The sequence below is a fragment of the Rhinoraja longicauda genome, chromosome 42, assembly GCF_053455715.1.
Source record: "Rhinoraja longicauda isolate Sanriku21f chromosome 42, sRhiLon1.1, whole genome shotgun sequence".
NCBI classification, from domain to species: domain Eukaryota; kingdom Metazoa; phylum Chordata; class Chondrichthyes; order Rajiformes; family Arhynchobatidae; genus Rhinoraja; species Rhinoraja longicauda.
The window spans coordinates 3,419,271-3,443,063 of record NC_135994.1 but is presented as its reverse complement, the minus strand read 5'-3'; the positions used below and the strand labels follow the sequence as shown (position 1 = coordinate 3,443,063).

General features: G+C 49.1%; 1 protein-coding gene across 1 annotated transcript; it reads left to right on the top strand.

Moving 5' to 3' along the window:
- Positions 1-7,506: 7,506 nt before the first annotated feature.
- LOC144611960 (protein Wnt-10b-like) lies at positions 7,507-23,592 on the top strand. The gene is given in 5 exon segments (XM_078431317.1): positions 7,507-7,571; positions 7,733-7,919; positions 7,921-7,996; positions 15,222-15,589; positions 23,134-23,592. Coding segments are annotated over 5 exon segments (1,155 nt in total).
- The last annotated feature ends 201 nt before the right edge of the window (positions 23,593-23,793 follow it).

The following is a 23,793-nucleotide window of genomic DNA, read 5'->3' as shown; positions in this document are numbered from 1 at the left end:
TTTTACAAACCAACCCGTTGCTCCAAGATGTGCCATCACCGATTAACCCATTGGATGCTTGGGAGTGACTTAAAAGGTCTAAATGCGGATATTTATTGAAGACGGTTCAGTCACAACATAAAACAGCATTTCATGGATAGAGCAGGTTTGGAGAGATATGGATCAAACGCAGGCAGGTGGGACTCGTGTAGCCAGGACATGTTGGCTGATGCGGGCAAGTTGGGCCGAAGGGCCTGTTTCCACACAGTATTACCCGATGGCTCTCAAACGATCAACTACAATGTGAGCCATTTGAACACCCTTTACGTTTGGGCGAAAGTTCCTGAAATTCTCCAAACACCAGAATATCCGCGAGGCTAATCACAGGTTAATGGGATCTGTGAATTGTGAATTAATTCACCAGCCAATGACGATTTATAAAAGAAAACCTCTGATGAGATATATTTATACATCAAGATAATTTCTTGATGTATTGAATTAAGTCAATAAATCGAGGCAGCGATCTATTGATCATTCGGGCCAGGGCGTGTTCAATTATTTCCACGCCGTATTCCCATCACTGTGTGCAATATTTAGCGCCGCTGTTTATTTTCATTTACACAATTTCAAAATCACAGCGGTAGAGTTGCTGCCTTATAACGCCAGAGACCCGGGTTCGGTCCTGACTCCGGGCGCTGCCTGTACGGAGTTTGCAAGTTCTCCCCGTGACCCGCGTGGGTTTTCTCCGGGTGCTCCGGTTTCCTCCCGCACTCCAAAGACCTGCAGGTTTGCCGGCTAATTGGCTGGTTAAAAATTGTAAATTATTCCCAGTGTGTGTAGGATAAGGGGGGAAGTCTTTTAGGACCGAGATGAGAACGGTTTTTTTTCACACAGAGAGTGGTGAAACTGTGGAATTCTCTGCCACAGAAGGTAGTTGAGGCCAGTTCATTGGCTATATTTAAGAGGGAGTTAGATGTGGCCCTTGTGGCTAAAGGGATCAGGGTGTATGGAGAGAAGGCAGGTACGGGATACTGAGTTGGATGATCAGTCATGATCATATTGAATGGCGGTGCTGGCTCGAAGGGCCGAATGGCCTACTCCTGCACCTATTTTCTATGTTTCTCTGTTGGTTCGCGGGGATCGCTGGTCGGCGCGGACTCGGCGGCCTGTTTCCGCGCTGTATCTCCAAACCAAAAATAAAGTAAACATGGTTTTCGGACCTCCGATAAAATCACAGCCAGTCCAGCTCCGCCTATCTGCCTTGGCGTCTGCATGGCGACCCCCTACCTTTTTGTCAACCTTGCTTTGTTCTGATGAACTATTCAGGGTAGCATATATCATTCTGCGTTAACGAGAATGGCGAGGGGGCATACGAGGGAAAGGCGTCTTCGGTCTAAGATGCACGCCTGGATCAGGAACCTGCACTTCTTAATTCGTTGATGGGATGCAGCCGTCACTGGCAATGGAAGCGTTTATAATGCATCCCTAATTGTCCCTGAATTGAGGAGACAGTGAAGAGTTAACTACGTGGGGCGGTTTATGCTTTGGAGATACAGCACTGAAATAGGCCCTTTGTACCAACGAAGTCCACGCCGACCATCACTCGGTCACATTTTATGTCAAAAGGAACTGCAGGTGCTGGTTTACACCGGAGATATTCACAAAATGCTGGAGCAACTCAGCGGGTCAGGAAGGATTTCTGGAGAAAAGGAATACGTGACGTTTCGGGCCGAGCCCCTTCTTCAGACCCTCGACCCGAAACGTTACCTCTTCCTTCTCTCCAGAGACGCTGCCTGACCCGCTGAGTTACTCCAGCATTTTGCCTCTACCCGTTCACAGTGGTTATACGTTATCCCATTTTCGCATCCGCTCCCTACACACATGGGGATAATTTGCAGAGGGGCCAATTAACCTACAAACCCGCGCGTCTTTGGGATGTTGCAGGAAACCGGAGCGCCCGGAGGAAACCCACGCGGCCACAGGGAGAACGTGCAAACTCCACACAGACAGCACCACCCGCAGTCAGGATCGAACCCGGGTCTCTGGCGCTGTGAGGCCGCTGTTCTGCCAGCTGCGCCACTGGGAAAGAGTTAAGATTTCACATCCAACCGCCAGTCCATCTCCCGTTCTGCGAAGTTGGTGCGTGATCCAATTCTCATTGGCTGACTCGATATCGATAAATAGAAACAAGTAGTTTTACCAATATTGATGCCAAGTGTCTGCAATAATTTTTCACAGGCGTGCAAAAAAAGACAGAAACTAGAAATATTAAACATAGCCATAATACAACGACCGTAATTAAATTAACGGTAAATGGCTCCTACAAATACAATTGGTCTCATTACATACAAACCTTGCCGCGGCCTAGTAGCTCATTCATCGGAGAGTAAAAATGAAATGTTAATGTTATCAGCGTTTCCTGAGACTTCAAGGGAACAAACTCTTCGGCCCACCGAGTCCGTGCCGACCACCAAACCATCCATTTACAATAATCCTACCTTAATCCATTTTTTAAATAAATCTTCCAAATATTGCGTTCAATCTCGGAGCAGAGAATGAATAATCCTTCAAATCACACCTGATGCCTTAATTCACAGTTTCGCGAGGGTCGCTCGTTAAGGAGCGGTTTACAAAGAACATGGGACGGGGCAGCAGAGGCACATGCCCTTCGGCCCACAATGTCCGTGCCAAGACCAAGACTAACTCTGATCAACCTGCACATGATACATGTCGCTCCGTTCCCTGCCTATCCATGTGCTCATCGAGAAGTCTCTTCAACAACACTTGTCCTATCTGTCTCCACCACTACCCCTGGCATAGAGTTCCAAGCACTCAAGTGTGTAAAAAAAAAAATGCCCCGCACATCTGATCTATCTGATACGTTTGGATAGCATACAAAACGGGCGGCACGGTGGCGCAGCGGTAGAGTTGCTGCCTTACAGCGAATGCAGCGCCGGTTCGATCCTGACTACGGGCGCCGTCTGTACGGAGTTTGTACGTTCTCCCCGTGACCTGCGTGGGTTTTCTCCGAGATCTTCGGTTTCCTCCCACAGTCCAAAGACGTACAGGTTTGTAGGTTAATTGACTGTGTATAATGGTTTTTTTTTATTGTCCCTAGTGTGTGTAGGATAGGTGCGGGGATCGCTGGGCGGCGCGGACACGGTGGGCCGAAGGGCCTGTTTCCGCGCGGTGTCTCTAAATCTAAAAAAAATCTAAAATAATAAACCTAAACCTAAACCCTAAACATCTACTTTAAACGTTGGACCCTCTCACTTTAAAGCGACTCTCTCTGCCATTAGGCTTGTATACACTGGAATTTAGAAGGACGAGAGGAGATCTTATCGAAACGTATAAGATTATTAAGGGGTTGGACACGTTAGAGGCAGGAAACATGTTCCCAATGTTGGGGGAGTCCAGAACAAGGGGCCACAGTTTAAGAATAAGGGGTAGGACATTTAGAACTGAGATGAGGAAAAACTTTTTCAGTCAGAGAGTTGTGAATCTGTGGAATTCTCTGCCTCAGCAGGCAGTGGAGGCCAATTCTCTGAATGCATTCAAGAGAGAGCTAGATAGAGCTCTTAAGGATAGCGGAGTCAGGGGGTATGGGGAGAAGGCAGGAACGGGGTACTGATTGAGAATGATCAGCCATGATCACATTGAATGGCGGTGCTGGCTCGAAGGGCCGAATGGCCTCCTCCTGCACCTATTGTCTATCGTCTATTGTCTATTATCTATCGTCTATCGTCTATTGTCTATCGTCTATTGTCTATTATCTATTGTCTATCGTCTATCGTCTATTGTCTATTGTCTATCGTCTATTGTCTATTGTCTATTATCTATCGTCTATCGTCTATTGTCTATCGTCTATTGTCTATTATCTATTATCTATCGTCTATTTTCTATCGTCTATTGTCTATTGTCTATTGTCTATTATATTCTATGCTACGTTTCTGACTGTCGACACATAATTTTATATACTTCTTTCAGATCTCGCCCCAACCTCCGGCGTTCCGGAGAAAGGTTTTAGAGATGGCAGTATGGAAACAGGCCCATTGGCCCATGGAATCCGCGCCGACAGCGATCACCCGTGCACTAGTCCTATGCTGAACGCTGGGGACAATTTGCAGAAACCAATTAACCTACAAACCCGCACCTTGGGAGGACACTGTATGATTCACACGAAACCTATTGCGGACATTGGACTTTGTCTGGTGAACTGATGCGCCACCATGCTGAAAACTATATTGTACACTCTCGAGCTCACCATTTACTCTATGTACTGTGCTTGAGTTTGACTTGATTGTAACTGTGTGCAGGTATTGCCCGATCTGATCAGAGAGCACGCATGTGTCTTTCTGCTGACTGAATAACACGCGGCAAAAGCTTTTCACTGTCTGAAGAAGGGTCTCGTCCCGAAACGTCACCCATTCCTTCTCTCCAGAGATGCTGTCCGACCCGCTGAGCATTTTGTGTCCATCTTCGATTTAAATCAGCACCTGCAGTTCTTTCCTACACGGCTTTTCACTGTACCTCGGTAGACGTGACAATAAATGAAACTGAACTGAAGCACGGCACAGGAGACAATGATAAACTTAAACCTAAACCGCTCCAGGGCCGCTCACAACAGCCTTGGATATGATTAAATGGCGGTATATCAATGTTGTCATTATCAACGCCGTCGGGCGGCACTCAAATCCCTAAACGACCCTTGATCATTTTTACTTCTGTGTGTGATAAGCCAAGTGCGGTTTCGACCAGTTCGGCAGACAGTCGCAAGCTGCCTCATCCAATGGAGGCCGCAACAGAACTGCGGCATCAGACGGGGGGGAAGGAGAAATTAGTTTCCCCTAACCATATATTTATTTACCAGTGTCATCTGCAGTAACTGCAGTAAGTTTAGCCGAAGAACGCTCGCGTTTAAGTGTTTACCGGCGAGCAGGGCTGTCGGTCGGGAGTAAAGTGGGGGGAGTTTGTGGTAAAACAACAACAGCAGGTCTCGCTGGGCAGCTGGGCCTCGATTTGAACCACCTCCACCTTCGCAATTCTAGAGGCGACTGACCCCCAGCTCGCTCCGCGATTGTTCCTTCTCGGCTCCTCCGGGTTGACATTAAAAAAAAGACTTACATGGGCGCGGCGCCTCTCTCAAACAGGTCTCAAAAGGCTTCACGTGTAATGAATTGCTTTGATTTGCAGTGGCTGTCAAGGAAGCAATAGGTGTCCTGTGTGTGTGTGTGTTTTTTTTAAATGTGTTTTGAAACAGGCCGCATCTTAAATAACGTAAATAATGGCATCTACACAAAGGGAACGAAATTGGGGTATCGTCCAAAGTGGACCGTGTCGAGGATTCTTAGATTTCTTTACGGATAAGATATATTTAGCTTCCCAATGTACGGTTGACATCGATTACTCCGATGGCTGGCTTAAACGTCAAAGACTATTTTTCAAGATATCTTTTAATAGACTGAATTTTGCATGTCGATTATTTCCACTTGAATTCGCCCAGTGTCTCTCATTGTCCTGGTTTATTAAAGGGAAAACAGGGAATGGAAAGTGGCGAGAAAGAGAGAGGGAGGGAGAGGGAGAGGGATAGAAGGGGGGGGGGGGGTTTAGAGAATAAACCCGTGGATGGGTTGAGAGGGAGAGAAATATAAAAGGCAGGCGCCTGACATCACTTCGCTTCCTCTCGTCCGCTGCACTTCAATTAACTTTTATTTTCAAAGATTGCCTGATTATTCATGATTCGCCAATGAAGATCAAAGTTTTTCGGTTTGTTTTTTTTAACGCTGCGGTTTGTGTTTAATCCTCTCGCACGAAAAGTGAGAGAGAGAGGGGGTTGGAGATGAGAGAGAGGGTGGGAGGGAGACGGGGGAGGGGAGATGGAGGGGGCGATGTGTACAAGTATGATAAGGTACAGTTACACACCGGGTCAGGCAGCTTCTCTGGAGAAAAGGAATAGGTGACGTTTCGGGTCGAGATACTCCATATTTTTTGTGTGTGTGTCTATCTTCGGTTTAAACCGGCATCTGCAGTTCCTTCCCATGCTTACGGTTAGCTACAGGCACGACTAAATAAGTCTGAAGAAGGGTCTCGACCCGAAACGTCACCCATTCCTTCTCTCCCGAGGTGCTGCCCGACCTGCTGAGTTACTCCAGCACTTTGTGAATAAATATAAACGACTAAATAAATGCTTGCAACAACACCACGGGAACGTCGAACGCACAGAAATGATACATGTCGGTGAAAAGGAAAAAGACTGCAAAAACAAGACATTAGTACGAAATACGTTTAGAAACTAGTCGATGGTAGTGTGAAGAGTTGGCGGCAGCGTTGCGTTGTTGAGGTAGGTTTAGGGTTGTGCAGGTCGGTTCAGGAACCTATGTAGGAAGGAACTACGGATGTTGGTTCACACTGAAGGTAGACACAAAATGCTGGAGTAACTCAGCGGGACAGGCAGCATCTCTGGAGAGAAGGAATGGGTGACGTTTCGGGCTGAAGAAGGGTCTCGACCCGAAACGTCACCCATTCCTTCTCTCCAGAGATGCTGCCTGTCCCGCTGAGTTACAATAGACAATAGGTGCAGGAGGAGGCCATTTGGCCCTTCGAGCCAGCACTGCCATTCAATGTGATCATGGCTGATCATTCTCAATCAGTACCCCGTTCCTGCCTTCTCCCCATACCCCCTGACTCCGCTATCCTTAAGAGCTCTCTCTTGAATGCATTCAGAGAATTGGCCTCCACTGCCTTCTGAGGCAGAGAATTCCACAGATTCACAACTCTCTGACTGAAAAAGTTTTTCCTCATCTCAGTTCTAAATGGCCTACCCCTTATTCTTAAACTGTGGCCCCTTGTTCTGGACTCCCCCAACATTGGGAACATGTTTCCTGCCTCTAACGTGCCCAACCCCTTAATAATCTTACTCCAGCATTTTGTGTCTACCTTCAGTGCAGGAAGCTGGTGGTTGTAGGGGAAAGTGGCTTTTCCTGAACCTGGTGGTGTGGGAATTCGGGGTTCCTGTGCCTCCTGCCCCGACGGTAGCAGCGAGAAGGTGGGGGACCTTGATGATAGATGCCGCCTTCTGCAAGACAACGCGTCAGCGCCAGATGCCTGCCGAGGGTTTGGGCAGGGCTGCGCCCGTGATGGACCGGGCTGGGCGCACCACTCAGGACGAAGTGTGTGGGTGGGAGAGAGAGGCAGTGGAGGAGGAGAGAACAAAGAGGGCGAGGGAGGGAAGGCTTCAAACATAGTATAAAGAGAGAGTGACAATACGCCAGCGATCTGGCAAAATAAGACTGACAGATCTATCGACGTTCAATCTATCTTTGAACTGAGTGGGGATTTTTTTTTCTCCCCCTCTCTTCCTGTGACTTTTTAAATCCTGACTGACTCAAACTAGCGGCTAGCAAGGAAATGAAACATGATCCTGAGGAGGAGATTGCAATTATCCTGATATCTCTCGCTGCCGGACCTGATTTGGAAAAGTATATTCCCCTGTGATCGCCAATAGTTCCCGATCTATTGTCACCCAGCATGGCATCGTTCCCCACCCCCGGACATGTGTCTCTGCTTCTCACTATCTCACTCACCGTCTACCGGTAAGATTTGCCTGGCCGCCTATCGCTGTTTAACAATGTTCTCTGTTTGACTGGGATATCACAGAGACAAGTCGAGTTGCGAAGCGCGCTTTACCCTTTACCCTTTCAGCTAACAATGTGAAACATGCTTTTTATTTTTGGCTCATTTCTCTCCGGTGCAGCGTGTGCGGGAATGAAATCTTGAGGTTGAAGATACCCGCGGACCCGATCCTGACCGCCAACACGGTGTGTTTGTCATTGCCCGGGTTGAGCAGGCGCCAGCTGGGATTGTGTGTGAGGAGTCCCGATGTCACGGCGGCCGCCGTTCAGGGCATCCAGATCGCCATCCACGAATGCCAGCACCAGCTCTGGGGATCAGCGGTGGAATTGCTCCACGCTGGAGAACGGTGGGAAGATCCTTCAGGACACAGTCATCTTGAACCGAGGTACAAGGACGAGAGAGAGCATCACCGGGGCCGAAAGGGTTAAGGAGGGAGGCGCACGTGTGGATCCAGGGGGGATTTTCCCTGGGACGTGTCCGGGCAGCGGGAGTTCAGGTGCAGGGGGGGGAGGTGGGGGGGATTCAAAGAGAGAGCGAGCAGAAATCTGCCCGTCTAACTCAAGCGGGGAAAGAGAGGGCAGGGTGGAATTTGAGATGAAGGATGGAACATGTGAAAAGACGCGAGGGAGATGGCCAGTGTAATTTCCAGTGCGTGTGCGAGATTCCCCTCTTATTTCTCGGTGCAAACCTCGTGAAAGTGCGCTGCAGTGCTGGAAGGAATGGTCAATGTAGTGGTGATAGTCTGCAAGGCTTGCCGCAGGGATTGTGAGACTGAAACAGCCTGGACTGGCCCTTAGCTCCAGGAGTTTTGCGTCACCTACCTTAGAGAGTTTGAGAGAGAGAGAGAGAGAGTTTGAGAGAGAGAGAGAGAGAGAGAGTTTGAGAGAGAGGGAGAGAGAGAGAGAGAGAGAGAGAGAGAGAGAGAGAGAGAGAGAGAGAGAGAGAGAGAGAGAGAGAGAGAGAGAGAGAGAGAGAGAGAGAGAGAGAGAGAGAGAGAGAGAAAAGAGAGAGAGAGAAGGAGAGAGAGAAAAGAGAGAGAGAGAGAGAGAGAGAGGGGGGTGCGAGAGAGAGAGGGGGTGAGAGAGAGAGAGAGAGGCAGAGACAGAAAGACAGAGAAACGGAGAGAGAGAGAGATAGAGAGACAGAGAGGGGGTGAGAGAGAGAGATAGAGAGACAGAGAGGGAGAGAGAGAGAGAGAGAGAGAGGAGAGAGAGAGAGAGAGAGAGAGAGAGAGAGAGAGAGACAGACAGACAGACAGACAGACAGACAGACAGACAGACAGACAGACAGACAGACAGACAGACAGACAGACAGACAGACAGACAGACAGACAGACAGACAGACAGACAGTCAGACAGAGAGGGTCAGAGAGAGAGAGAGTGGTGAATGGATGTGGAAAAATACGTAGTGACGCTTCAAATCCTACTGGACGTGAGTTTCGCACCGAGGGGGTCAGTTGGTGTCTGACCGTCGCTATTACAACACAACATGCGAACTCCACAATGAGAGGCTGGTCTGCCTCACATGTCACGATGGAATGATGTCCGTGGCTCGGTGATGCCCAGACGCGTCAGGCCCCACAGTGTGTGGGCACTGAAACGAGTGGCTGCACCGTCACAGCGACAATCTCCGGATGACATGTTGACCCGCCGGCCGGTACAAATATTCCGTGGCAATACTTTGCAGGGGCCCGAGGGAACCATTGACTGGTGCCCTCGCCACCACTTAATCCCCCCTCAACCATCTCCTCCAAAGCCGATGGTCCGGTCACTTCCAACACTGTTGTCCGTCTGTGGGATCTTGCTGTGTTTCCCAACACTGTTGTCTGTGGGATCTTGCTGTGTTTCCCAACACTGCTGTTTGTGGGATCTTGCTGTGCGCACGTTGGCTGTGGCGTTTCTCACGTTGCCACACGACAGTTATGTTTCTGTCAGGCGCTTTTAGACTCCCTCCAAGGGACGAGGGAGGCGCGACTGAAATGCAGGCCCGCTTTTTCTACCAGAACTGGGCACCTGACACCGTGTTACGTCCCTTCGGGCGCCAGGGTACCGGGCAGTAGGGGTTTCCGCCCCAAACCCTCAGCTCAAGAATATTCACGAGACACTACCTGTAACTTGAATCTTTCACACTGCGAGGGATGTCAATGATCACTCATTCTGCACCAATTCTCTTTCCCTCGCATCCCCTCTCTCCCTCTCCCCTTCTCGCTCCCTTTCTCTCTCCTCCCTCCCTCCAACCTTCTCTCTCTCTCTCTCTCCTCCCTCCCTCCAACCTTCTCTTTTTCTTTTTCTTTTTCTTTTTTTTCTTCTCTCTCTCTCCTCCCTCCCTCCAACCTTCTCTCTCTCTCTCTCTCTCTCTCTCTCTCTCTCTCTCTCTCTCTCTCTCTCTCTCTCTCTCTCTCTCTCTCTCTCTCTCTCTCTCTCTCTCTCTCTCTGTCTCTGTCTCTGTCTCTAACTCTGTCTCTAACTCTGTCTCTCCCTCTCAATTCTCTCTCTGAGGGAGAGGAGGGGGGGGGGGAGAAATTAGACACAAAATGCTGGAGTAACTCAGCGAGTCCAGTCAGCATCCAGTACCCCATTCCTTCCCTCCAGAGATACTGCTGGTCAGGAGTTAGTTACAGGCACCATTATGGTAATGGAGCGTTGCATCTTGTGATAATCCAAGTTGGGCGGTAAATCAATGTTGATGTTTAGCATGGACATTGTGGGCCGAAGGGCCAGTTCTGGTGCTCTACTGTGTTCAATGTTCCAATTATAACACTAAACGCCATTCGGCCCATCAAGTCTAATCCGCCATTCAATCGTGGCTGATCTATCTCTCCCTCCTAACCCCATTCTCCTGCCTTCTCCCCATAACTGCCTCAGAAAGCAGTGGAGGCCAATTCTCTGAATGCATTCAAGAGAGAGCTCTTAAGGATAGCGGAGTCAGGGGGTATGGGGAGAAGGCAGGAACGGGGTACTGATTGAGAATGATCAGCCATGATCACATTGAATGGCGGTGCGTACAGGCTCGAAGGGCCGAATGGCCTCCTCCTACACCGATTGTCTATTGTCTATAACCCGTGACACCCGTACTAATCAAGCCGATAGAAACATAGAAAATAGGTGCAGGAGTAGGCCTTTCGGCCCCTCGAGCCTGCACCGCCATTCAATATGATCATGGCTGATCATCCAACTCAGTAACCTGTACCTGCCTTCTCTCCATACCCCCTGATCCCTTTAGCCACAAGGGCCACATCTACCTCCCTCTTAAATACAGCCAATGAACTGGCCTCAACTACCCCCTGCGGCAGAGAATTCCACAGACTCACCACTCTCTGTGTGAAGAAATGTTTTCTCATCTCGGTCCTAAAAGACTTCCCCCTTATCCTTAAACTGTGACCCCTAGTTCTGGGCTTCCCCAACATCGGGAACAATCTTCCCGCATCTAGCCTCTCCAACCCCTTAAGAATTTTATATGTTTCTATAAGATCCCCCCTCAGTCTTCTAAATTCCAGCGAGTATAAGCCTAGTCTATCCAGTCTTTCTTCATATGAAAGTCCTGCCATCCCAGGGATCAATCTGGTGAACCTTCTCTGTACTCCCTCTAAGGCTAGAATGTCTTTCCTCAGATTAGGAGACCAAAACTGTACACAATACTCCAGGTGCGGTCTCACCAAGGCCCTGTCTTTCTAGTCTTTTTCACATTGCTTTTCCCCAGTGTGTTCGAGGGACCTCAGACATACTGAAAGGCACTATCCAATTTCTGTCAGCTCCTGTTGTTAACTTTCCACAGCGGCCTCATGCACAGCGGACCCCGCCAATAAATAGCGTTGCCACTTGTCAATTACATTTACCCCAGATTATTTGCAACTGATTGCTACTTCGGCCTCGTAACCACTTGCTTCGTCTGCGTCTGCATACGAAACCGGTTCGTGTAAGCGTGCGGAGCGTCGCAGCGAGTTGTGTTTCGATGTAGATTGTATCAACTGCTTAATCGGAACAGGCTCGCCAGGGCGGTCCCTTTGAAGAGGGCGGCGATGCACTTTTAGAGAACAACACTTCAAAATCCATGGATTATATTCCCATGAGAGCGCACCCCGATCTCAATCCATGCCCGTCATGTTTTTACCCTGAACATTTAGAACAAAACAAAAGAAAAAACAGGAGTTGGAGAGAGGAAGATCTTTTACAGAATAAAAAGACACAAAATAACAGATGTTCGCGATGAATTTCAGATGTGCTGGTGGTTGGGTCGGGGCTTGAAGGTACACTGTGGCTGATTCTGTGCGAGCACGTAATGACCCCAAACCTCACATCACAGAAACAGCTGCAATTAACTCAGAGCAAATGCATGATACAATCTCCAGAATGTTAGTCAGAGATGTAATGAATCACTGCGACCAATTCGGGCAACGCTTTCTAATTAGATGTATCCCCATCCCCGAGATTTTTTGTTTCACAATAGACAATAGACAATAGACAATAGGTGCAGGAGGAGGCCCTTCGGCCCTTCGAGCCAGCACCGCCATTCAATGTGATCATGGCTGATCATTCTCAATCAGTACCCGGTTCCTGCCTTCTCCCCACACCCCCTGACTCCGCTATCCTTAAGAGCTCTATCTAGCTCTCTCTTGAATGTATTCAGAGAATTGGCCTCCACTGCCTTCTGAGGCAGAGAATTCCACAGATTCACAACTCTCTGACTGAAAAAGTTTTTCCTCATCTCTGTTCTAAATGGGGGGGGGGGGGGATTGCTATTGAATAGTGTTTTAAGGTGAGGTGGGTGGAAGTTTTAATGGGAACCAGAAGGGCAACTTTTTTACACAAAGGGTGGTGGGTGTATGGAACGCTGCCCGAGGATATAGTTGAGGCAAGTGTAGGGAGACACAAAAGCTGGAGTAATTCAGTGGGACAGGCAGCATCTCTGGAGAGAAGGAATGGGTGACGTTTCGGGTCGAGACCCTTCTTAGATACTCTCACGTTTCAAAAAACATTTGGACAGGTACACGGATAGGATAGGATAGGTTTCCTATCCCCTTACCCCTGAACTCAACCATAGAGGCCCAAACTGTCCCACGCCAACCAACATGCCCCATCTACACAAGTCCCACCTGCCCACGTGCGTTTCGAGGGGTATGGAGCAAACGCAGGTGGGCAGGTGGGACTTGTGTAGATGGGGCATGTTGGTTGGCGTGGGCAAGTTGGGCCTCCATGGTTGAGTTCAGGGGTAAGGGGCATAACGTTTCATCGTTAGAGGGTCCATGGGAATGTGGAATACTGAGACGCAAAGATGTCAGAGGTTGTTCCGCTGGGTCTAGCACAGATCCAGTTCTGGGTCGATAGAGCCATCGAGTCATACAGTACAGAAACAGGCCCATTTGGCCCCACTTGCCCATACTGACCCAAGATGCCCCACCTATGCCGGTCCCACCTGCCCGCATTTGACCCATATCCCTCAAAACCTTTCCCATCCTTGCCCCTTCCCCATTCCAGATTGCCTGCACCAGAGGAAACGTGACTCCATTGGCGATGCCCAAGGGCAAAATCTCTGTAATCCACATTTAATAGTGAGGTGAGTGTACAATCTTTGTACCTCCTCTCTCTCATAGAAACATAGAAACATAGAAAATAGGTGCAGGAGTAGGCCTTTCAGCCCTTCGAGCCAGCACCGCCATTCAATATGATCATGGCTGATCATCCAACTCAGTATCCCATACCTGCCTTCTCTCCATACCCCCTGATCCCTTTAGCCACAAGGGCCCCATCTAACTCCCTCTTAAATATAGCCAATGAACTGGCCTCAACTACCTTCTGTGGCAGAGAATTCCACAGATTCACCACTCTCTGTGTGAAAAAAAACTTTCTCATCTCGGTCCTAAAAGACTTCCCCCTTATCCTTAAACTGTGACCCCTTGTTCTGGACTTCCCCAACATCGGGAACAATCTTCCTGCATCTAGCCTGTCCAACCCCTTAAGAATTTTGTACGTTTCTATAAGATCCCCCCTCAATCTTCTAAATTCCAGCGAGTACAAGCCGAGTCTACCCAGTCTTTCTTCATATGAAAGTCCTGCCATCCCAGGAATCAATCTGGTGAACCTTCTCTGTACTCCCTCTTACCAAAGAAGCTCTCAGGTAGGCAGGGGATGGTGGGATATGGACCACGTGCAGGTAGAGGAGATGAGTTTAATTTGGCATTATGTTTGGCATGGATATTGTGGGCCGAAGGGCCTGTTCTCAAGCTGTACTGTTCCATGAATTCTATGAATCTTACTGCTCCTCAGACTGTTGTTCATGTATTTCCTGCATTTGATTGCATGGTATTTTGTAAGTTTCTATAAGATCCCCCCTCAATCTTCTAAATTCCAGCGAGTACAAGCCAAGTCTATCCAGTCTTTCTTCCTCTTATCTTGTTGATGAGGATGGTCTGTGGGTTCTGATGAACTCCAGCGGGAAGCATAGATTCGTTTACTTCCACCAGAACGGGGCCTAGCCATTCCCACAATCGCAAGTCCAACTCACCAGCCAAGCTTTCAGGATTTTAAACTAACACTTACCAAAGGCGCCATTGAAGAGTGAATGGGATGATGACAACGTTTGCCTTCAAGGGACCTTTAAGTCAATCATGGCACAGTGGGAAACAGCCTGTCCAAGCAGGCTGACATAACCAAACTCTCCATTATTAGATAAAACACAGAGTGCTGGAGTAACTGAACAGACCAGGCAGCATCTGTGGAGGGAATGGACAGGGACGTTGTGTTTTGTGCAAGATTCCAGCATCATGATATCGGCATGTACAAAATTATAAATGGAATAGATAGGGTGAATGAACAGAGTCTTTTACCCAGGGTTTGGCAATCAAGAACCATACGTTTCAGGTGAGAGGGACAAGATTTAATAGGTCTGAAGAAGGGTCTCGACCCAAAATGTCACCCATTCCTTCTCTCCAGAGTTGCTGCCTGTCCCGCTGAGTTACTCCAGCATTTTGTGTCTACCTTCGATTTAAACCAGCATCTGCAGTTCTTCACACAGAGAGTGGTGAGTCTGTGGAATTCTCTGCCACAGAAGGTAGTTGAGGCCAGTTCATTGGCTATATTTAAGAGGGAGTTAGATGTGGCCCTTGTGGCTAAAGGGATCAGGGGGTATGGAGAGAAGGCAGGTACAGGTTACTGAGCTGGATGATCAGCCATGATCATATTGAATGGCGGTGCAGGCTCGAAGGGCCGAATGGCCTACTCCTGCACCTATTTTCTATGTTTTCTATGTTTTTCTACACAGGATTTAATGGGAACCTGAGGAGCAACATTGTCATTCGGAGGGTGGTGGGTGTATGGAACGAGGTCGTTGAGACTGATAGACATTTAAAATACATTTGGACAGGTACATGAATAGGGGAAGTTTAGGGGGATATGGGCCAAGTTTGGGGGAAATGGGACTAGATTAGATAGGGATATCTTATATAGGGCATCTTAGTCTGCGTGGACAAGTCGGGACGAAGGGCCAGTTTCAGTGACCTCTATTTGCATTTCCTTGTGTCTACTTTGGGATTTGCCAAGTGTTAACTGTCCACACTCTCGTTCTCCTTGAACTGCCTGCTGGTAACTGCCCCCCTCGTTAATGTGCCTCTGCAGGGTTCCGTGAAAGTGCGTTCATGTTCTCCCTGCTGGCGGCCGGGGTGACCCATTCGGTGGCCACCGCCTGCAGTCTGGGCAAGCTGAACGGCTGCAGGTGCGACCAGAGGCAGACGGGAGGTGAGGACCAGAACCTGCGCTTCAAGCTCTACCAGCTCCGGGCACAGGCCTTGACCGAGGGGATCCCCGTCTCCATTCCCAAGCCCGAGGAGCATTTCTCCGGGATCCAGGACTCCTGGGAATGGAGCGACTGCAACCATGACATCGAGTTTGCGGAGAAGTTTTCCAGGGACTTTCTGGACTCGAGGGAGACATCGCGGGACATCCATGGGAGAATGAGACTCCACAATAACAAGCTGGGAAGGCAGGTAAGCAGCCCAGGAGCGTCGCGTTGGCCACTCGTTCTCAGTGTAATACTCAATGGTTTCACCCCCAAACCCAGACCACTGTCGACAAAATTGAACTTCAGTGTTCTGAGCAGAGACAGGGAGAAACGTGTGTCAGAGCAATACCCTGGTGGAAGCAAAGAACCTCCATTTTAATCACTCACTCTTAACCACCCTCTGAGATATAATATGAATAACTCCCCCCTCAACTATAATGTGGAGATGGTGGCAAAGTAGTTGTTAACTGGATTAGTAACCATCAGTCTGGGCGATGTTCCTGAAGGCATTGAGTTCCATTGATTGCTGAGGAATTGAAATTCAATTACTTAGGTACATGTGGAATTACACAGCCAGTTATCGGTGGCGTTAAAATGGTTGGATTGTCACAGGACCTCATCTGGTTCAGCTACCGTTCAGGAAGGGCGTCTCTCGTCCTTCCTTGCTCCTCCTGCCTCCAGACACTTAACAGCCTTCTGAAATGGTCCACCTTCTGAAATGGTCTCTTGGGGATGCAATAGATTAGACTACAGCATCTGACAAAGAGGCAAACAAGCAGAGGCAGGGGGCAGTTGATGCTGCTGCTTTAACTGCGCTAAAGTGCATACTCCTGGCGCTCAAATGTGCAATGGCAGCGCTAAAACGCTCATCAGCTCCTGTTCATGCTGCATTTATGTGCAGGAAACAACTGCACATTCTGGTTCAAATCGGAGGTAAATCGAAGGTTGACATTTTGTGTCTCCCTTGCTGCATTTATGCTGGAGAACCTTTTCTTCCCAGAAACACGTTTGCACAATTACAGCTAATGTGGTCCATTGGTTGTGACTTCAGTTTAGTTATTTGAGGGGCCAGGATTTCCTTCAGGCGGTTCCCTGGGATCTGAGCATGACTTGGTTGTTCAGTGCGCCCTGAGGAGGCTGGTGGGAACAATGTGACCCCTGTCGGTACCTCCACAGATGGAGTAGGAGGTGGGTGAGGTGAGTGGAGGGGGGTGGTGGTGAGGGTGTACGATAGCTTGTGTGACACTCTTCCTTGCTGTTCACGCTGAGCTTCTGTGCGCTCCTGACAAATGGACGAAGCTCTCGACGCCAATCCGAATGCTTCTTCTCCATTTTGAGCAGTCAGGGGCTGGGGCTTGCCGTGGGGGGGGGGGGGGGGGAGGGGGGGGGGGGGATGTTACTCTTTCTCAAGGAGGCTTTGAGAACACCCTAGAATCGTTTACTTTGTCCACCTCTCAATCTGTTGCCATTGCAGATGTTGGAGTAGAGTTACCTTGCGAATGATGTGACCATCCCAACGTAACTGACTGGGTCTATGTCAGCTGGGGATGTTGACCTGGGAAAGGACACTGATGTCAGTTCACTTCTTCTGCAGATGTACTTGCAGGGATGTTGTTCATGGTAGCACCAGTTTAGTGAAGTATCTGCAGTCGATAGCCCTAGACTCAATCGTGTACCCAAGGGTGGAGATCATTGCTGCCTGGTAGACCATGTGCCATTGATCCAGGTGTGGGGCCTTGATCTTCAAACACTCTTTTGCTCAGATGGCCAATGGATGTGCCAGTGCACTGCACGCGATGGTGAATTCCATTATTGACGTTCGCCTAAGTTGGCACTGCCTCAGGATAGACGAGGCTTGTACTCGCTGGAATTTAGAAGACTGAGGGGGGATCTTATTGAAACATATAAAATTCTTAAGGGGTTGGAGAGGCTAGATGCGGGACGATGGTTCCCGATGTTGGGGAAGTCCAGAACCAGGGGTCACAGTTTAAGGATAAGGGGGAAGTCTTTTAGGACCGAGATGAGAAAACATTTCTTCACACAGAGAGTGGTGAGTCTGTGGAATTCTCTGCCACAGAAGGTAGTTGAGGCCAGTTCATTGGCTATATTTAAGAGGGAGTTAGATGTGGCCCTTGTGGCTAATCCCAATCCCCCAGTTATTTTTCTGAAACCTATTCTCGTACACATGCCCCATAAAACTCTGCTGAAGCCTCAAACATACTCTGGGTGATTGAACATCCGGCAACAGGCTTCACATAATTATCATGTCATTTATAAATGATTTAAAGTGCAGTATCAGCTGATGGTCCATTGGGCGGCACAGTGGCGCAGCGGGTAGAGCTGCTGCCTCACAGCACCAGAGACCCGGGTTGGATCCTGACCTCGGGTGCTGTCTGTGCGGAGATTCCACCTTGTCCCTGTGACCTGTGTGGGTTTTCTCCGGGTGCTAGGGTTTCCTCCCACATCTCATAGACGTGTGGGTCTGTTGGTTAATTGGCTCTCTGTAAATTGCCCTGAGTGTGTAGGGAGTGGATGAGAAAGTGGGACAACATAGAACTAGTTTGTGAATGGGTGATCGATGGTCTGCGTGGACTCGGTGGTTACGAAGGGACTGTTTCCATGCTGTATATTTTAAATCAATTCAATCAATCAATCTGCGACCTTGGTACTTAACGATCAATAACACAGACTCACAAGGCTGTTTAGCTCACCAGATCTGACCAAAGACGTATATGTATGTAGGTTAATTGGCTGGGTAAATGTAAAAATTGTCCCTAGTAGGTGTAGGATAGTGTTAATGTGTGGGGATCGCTGGGCGGCACGGACTTGGAGGGCCGAAAAGGCCTGTTTCCGGCTGTATATATATGATATGATATGATATGATATGAATTCTCCCCGCTATTCATTGTAATTTATCATTCAGTAATAGTGTGCCAAAATCATAGAGAGTTCGTTATCAGATAGAGAAGGAGGCTATTTGGCCCATCATATCTGTGCTGGCTGATAAAGAGCCACCCAGCTTAATCCGAGCTTCCGGCACAGGGTCTGTGGGCTTGCTGGTCACGGCTCCTCAAGTACCCACTCAAGTACAGATTAAATGCCACAACAGTTTTTGCCTCCATCAACCTATTAGACAATGAATCCCACACCACACAGCCCTCTGGGTGAAGAGCTTTTCTCACCTCCCCACTAATTCTTTATTCATTCCCATTAATAACTTTGAAGCTATATCTCCTCCCTCTGCTATTGGTCTCCTTGTTCCATCTAGATCCTTCTGCAAATCCTTTTTAGTAATTTTGAGCATGTTGATTGCAATTGCTCGTTAAAGAAAACAGAAGAAGTTTCAAGGCGAGGTGTTAAAGGGACATTTTATTCACAAAATGCTGGAGTAACTCAGCAGGTCAGGCAGCATATCGGGAGAGAAGGAATGGGTGACGTTTCGGGTCGAGACCCTTCTTCAGACTGATGTCAGGGGGGCGGGACAAAGGAAGGATATAGGTGGAGACAGGAAGATAGAGGGAGAACTGGGAAGGAGGAGGGGACGGGATGGACAGAGGAACTATCTAAAGTTGGAGAAGTCGATGTTCATACCGCTGGGCTGCAAGCTGCCCAGGCGAAATATGAGGTGCTGTTCCTCCAATTTCCGGTGGGCCTCACTATGGCACTGGAGGAGGCCCATGACAGAAAGGTCAGACTGGGAGTGGGAGGGGGAGTTGGAGTTGAAAGCGACAGGCAGATTCGTTATCTGTCGGTTTTGAGCTCTGAAGGCTGTTATCTTCCTGGTCGTCTCTTTGGTGATGTTGGCGCCCTTTGTCGCTGTTCCTCTCCAGCTCATAGGCCACAGAACCAAGTTGTTCTGCTCAGCCAGTCCATGGCAGTGTTCCTGGTTCACTGCAGCTCCCTCCCATCCGTTCACATCCAAATCTACGCATCATAAGCCTCTGTCGTTTCCCCTTACTTTGCTTGTCCAGTCTCCCTCCTAAATGCATCCATTTCTCCACCACCAACCTGCCCCCAACCTTCTTGTCCATCACTCTTCCAGTGCCCCTCCCAAGACTTGTGGGTCGGTGCGTTAATTGGGCCGCTGTAAATTGTCCCTGGTGTGTAGGTGGCTGACAGATTCTGAGGGTGCTCTGATGGGAATGTGGAGAGGACAGAACGGGATTAGTGTATAAGGGGGCCTGATGGTCGATGTGGACTTGGGCTTGTGTCTCTGGGAAAAAGAGGTAGCGAGGAGGGGTGGTTTAGGGAGGGATTTTCAGGACTTGGACGTTGGACAGCTGAAGTCCCAGCCACCACTGGCTGACAATTCAATCTGGGGACACGTACAAGGCCAGATTAGAGGAGTGCGGGAGGGTAAAAGAGTCACAGGGGTGGGAAATGGATGGATTTTAAAACTGAAGTTTACATGAGGTTGCAGACGCTGGAATGTTGAGTAAAACACAATGTGCTGGAGGACGTCAGAGGGTCAGGCAGCATCTGTGGAGGGAAATGGACAGACGCCGCCAAAATGGATCAATGGGCACTCCCATTATAGACAATAGACAATAGACAATAGGTGCAGGAGGAGGCCATTCGGCCCTTCGAGCCAGCACCGCCATTCAATGTGATCATGGCTGATCATTCTCAATCAGTACCCCGTTCCTGCCTTCTCCCCATACCCCCTGACTCCGCTATCCTTAAGAGCCCTATCTAGCTCTCTCTTGAATGCATTCAGAGAATTGTCCTCCACTGCTTTCTGAGGCAGAGAATTCCACAGATTCACAACTCTCTGACTGAAAAAGGTTTTCCTCATCTCAGTTCTAAATGGCCTACCCCTTATTCTTAAACTGTGGCCCCTGGTTATGGACTCCCCCCAACATTGGGAACATGTTTCCTGCCTCTAACGTGTCCAACCCCTTAATAATCTTATACGTTTCGATAAGATCCCCTCTCATCCTTCTAAATTCCAGTGTATACAAGCCTAGTCGCTCCAGTCTTTCAACATATGACAGTCCTGCCATTCCGGGAATTAACCTAGTAAACCTATGCTGCACGCCCTCAATAGCAAGAATATCCTTCCTCAAATTTGGAGACCAAAACTGCACACAGTATTCCAGGTGCGGTCTCATTCAAGGCGAATGAGAACTTGACTGTGACAGGAAATAACCAGCAGAGCTTGGGATGAACTCAAGTTAAAGGAGGCCGTAGTGTTGGGGCTGGAGAACATTGAAATAGTCTACCCGAGAGATCACACAACGCCATGGACGAGCAGCAGATGGGCTGGGCTTGTACAGGTTAACAAAGGTGGGAACATTTTACATAATGATGAGGGAGAGAGAAATGGAGAGAGGGAGAGGGAGAGAGATTGGGGAGGGAGGGAGGGGGGGGGCGAGAGAGTGGGAGAGGGAGGGGAGGAGGGGGAGAGGAGGGGAAGAGAAAGGGAAAGATAGGGAATGGGAGGGAGAGGAAGAGAGAGGGAGGGGGAGAGGGGGAGCTAGAGGGTGGGAGAGGGAGGGGAGGAGTAGGAGAGGAGGGGGAGAGAAAGGGAAAGATGGGGAATGGGAGGGAGAGGGAGGGGGGGAAGGAGAGAGAGCAGAGAGGGAGAGAGAGGGGGAGAGGGAAAGAGGGGGAGAGGGAGAGAATGGGAGAAAAGCAACTGAGGAAATGAAAAACACACTCATCCAGGAGCACAGCTGTTGTGACTCACCAGACATACATCAGTCAGCAAGCCCACACCAATGACTGCAGGTAAACACACAAACAGAAGGAAACTATCATGACGTATACATCATGAGAAAAGCATGCAGGGTGATGTAAGGCAAGAAATTACAATCACAGAATTAGAAAGTGTCAAAAATCACAAGGCACAAAACCCACTAGGAGCAAAAAGCCCAGTTTCTGTGGCTTCTGAGCGCTGTGTCTGAGCCTGGCTGTTCCAGTGCTCCGCTGACTGGCCTCACTAACTTGGTTTTACGCTCTCCATAAACCCGAGGGCATCCAAAACTCTGTTGCCTGTCTTCTAAGTTGCAACACGTCCCATTCCCCACCACTCCAGTGCTCACTGAATGTGCACAGAGTGAGGCCACACGCAAACTGGGGGGGAACAGCACCTCGTATTCCGCTAAGATGGCTGACAACACAGCGGTATGAACATTGAGTGGAAACAAGGAGCTGCGGACGCTGGTTTACCAAGGAAAGGCACAAAATGATGGAGCAACTCAGCGGTCCAGGCAGCAATCCTGGAGAACATGGATAGGTGATGTTTCGGGTCGGAACCGTTCTTCAGACTGGTTACATAGAAACATAGAAACATAGAAACAGAGAAAATAGGTGCAGGAGTAGGCCATTCGGCCCTTCGAGCCTGTACGCACCGCCATTCAATATGATCATGGCTGATCATCCAGCTCAGTAACCTGTACCTGCCTTCTCTCCATACCCCCTGATCCCTTTAGCCACAAGGGCCACATCTAACTCCCTCTTAAATATAGCCAATGAACTGGCCTCAACTACCTTCTGTGGCAGAGAATTCCACAGACTCACCACTCTCTGTGTGAAGAAATGTTTTCTCATCTCGGTCCTAAAAGACTTCCCCCTTATCCTTAAGCTGTGACCCCTGGTTCTGGACCTCCCCAACATCGGGAACAATCTTCCCGCATCTAGCCTGTCCAACCCGTTAAGAATTTTGTATGTTTCTATAACATCCCCCCTCAGTCTTCTAAATTCCAGCGAGTACAAGCCTAGTCTATCCAGTCTTTCTTCATATGAAAGTCCTGCCATCCCAGGGATCAATCTGGTGAACCTTCTCTGTACTCCCTCTGTTACCGGGGGGGGGGGGGGGGTGATAGGCAGATGGTTGGACAAAGGCCAGAGATGAACACACACAAGGTGTGAGACAAAAGGATTAGAACATTGAACAACCTCTAGCCACTAACAACCCCCCTTCCCCTTTCACCCTTCCCCCCATTCTTATCAAACCTTGGTCAGATGCTCTAACATCCCTTTAAAGGTGCCTTGGCCACAAATGTTTTGTTCCACAACACTCCTCTGAAGCAGTTTGCAAAGACTTTGATTTCTCCCTTTAAATGCTCCTTTGAACCCACCTCTCTGATCTGAGCTTGGTCCTCTGCCCCAATATCCCTCTAAAAGTGACTTGGCCACAATTGTTTTGTTTGACAACACTCCTGTGACGATATCTTGATGAAGGGCGCTATAACAATGCAGGTTGTTGTTGTTCCCTATCTCCAGACAGTTCCAAGTGGCGTTCTGTGTTACAGACAATAGAATAGACAATAGACAACAGGTGCAGGAGGAGGCCATTCGGCCCTTCAAGCCAGCATCACCATTCAATGTGATCATGGCTGATCACTCTCAATCAGTACCCCGTTCCTGCCTTCTCCCCATACCCCCTGACTCCGCTATCCTTAAGAGCTCTATCTAGCTCTCTCTTGAATGCATTCAGAGAATTGGCCTCCACTGCCCTCTGAGGCAGACAATTCCACAGATTCACAACTCTCTGACTGAAAAAGTTTATCCTCATCTCCGTTCTAAATGGCCTACCCCTTATTCTTAAACGGTGGCCTCTGGTTCTCTTCATCTGATAAAGCGAGCTGTTATCAGGCCACGAGTATGGTTTTGTCTGTTGTGTTCAGAGAGAGAGGGGGTGCTGGAGAGAGAGAGAGAGAGAGAGGGGGGAGGGGGGGAGCACTGTTCTTTGCTCCAGTGCATCCAATGGTATTCCTGTTTGATTGCTTTTCTTCTAAATTTCAGGCAGTCGTTAACAACATGAAACGCAAGTGTAAGTGTCACGGCACTTCCGGCAGTTGCCAGTTTAAAACCTGCTGGCAAGTGACCCCCGATTTCCGACGGGTCGGGGCCGTGCTCAAGGAGCGGTTCCAGAACGCGATCCTCATCAAGGCTCACAATAGGAACACAGGCCAGTTCAGCCTCAAGCAAAGCAGGAGGCGGATTTACAAGGACATGGTGTACTTCGAGAAGTCTCCCGATTTCTGCGAGAAGGACCTCGGCACCGACTCGCCGGGGACACGGGGAAGGGTGTGCAATAAGACCAGCCAGGGGATGGATAACTGCGACAGCCTGTGCTGCGGGAGAGGGCATAACATCCTCAAGCAGAGCCACAGTGAACGGTGTCATTGTCGATTCCACTGGTGTTGCTACGTGTTGTGTGACGTGTGCAGTGTGACTGAGTGGGTCAACGTTTGCAAGTAGCCAGTGAGAAACCACACTTTCCTCCTGACACCGTCTGGACTCTTTGTGTCAATCCTAGCTTTTTCTTTCTTTCTCTCTCTCTCTCTCTCTCTCTCTCTCCCTCTCTCCCTCTCTCCCTCTCCCTCTCTCCCTCTCCCTCTCTCCCTCTCTCCCTCTCCCCCTCTCTTCCTCTCTCTCTCTCTCTCTCTCTCTCGGCAGTCT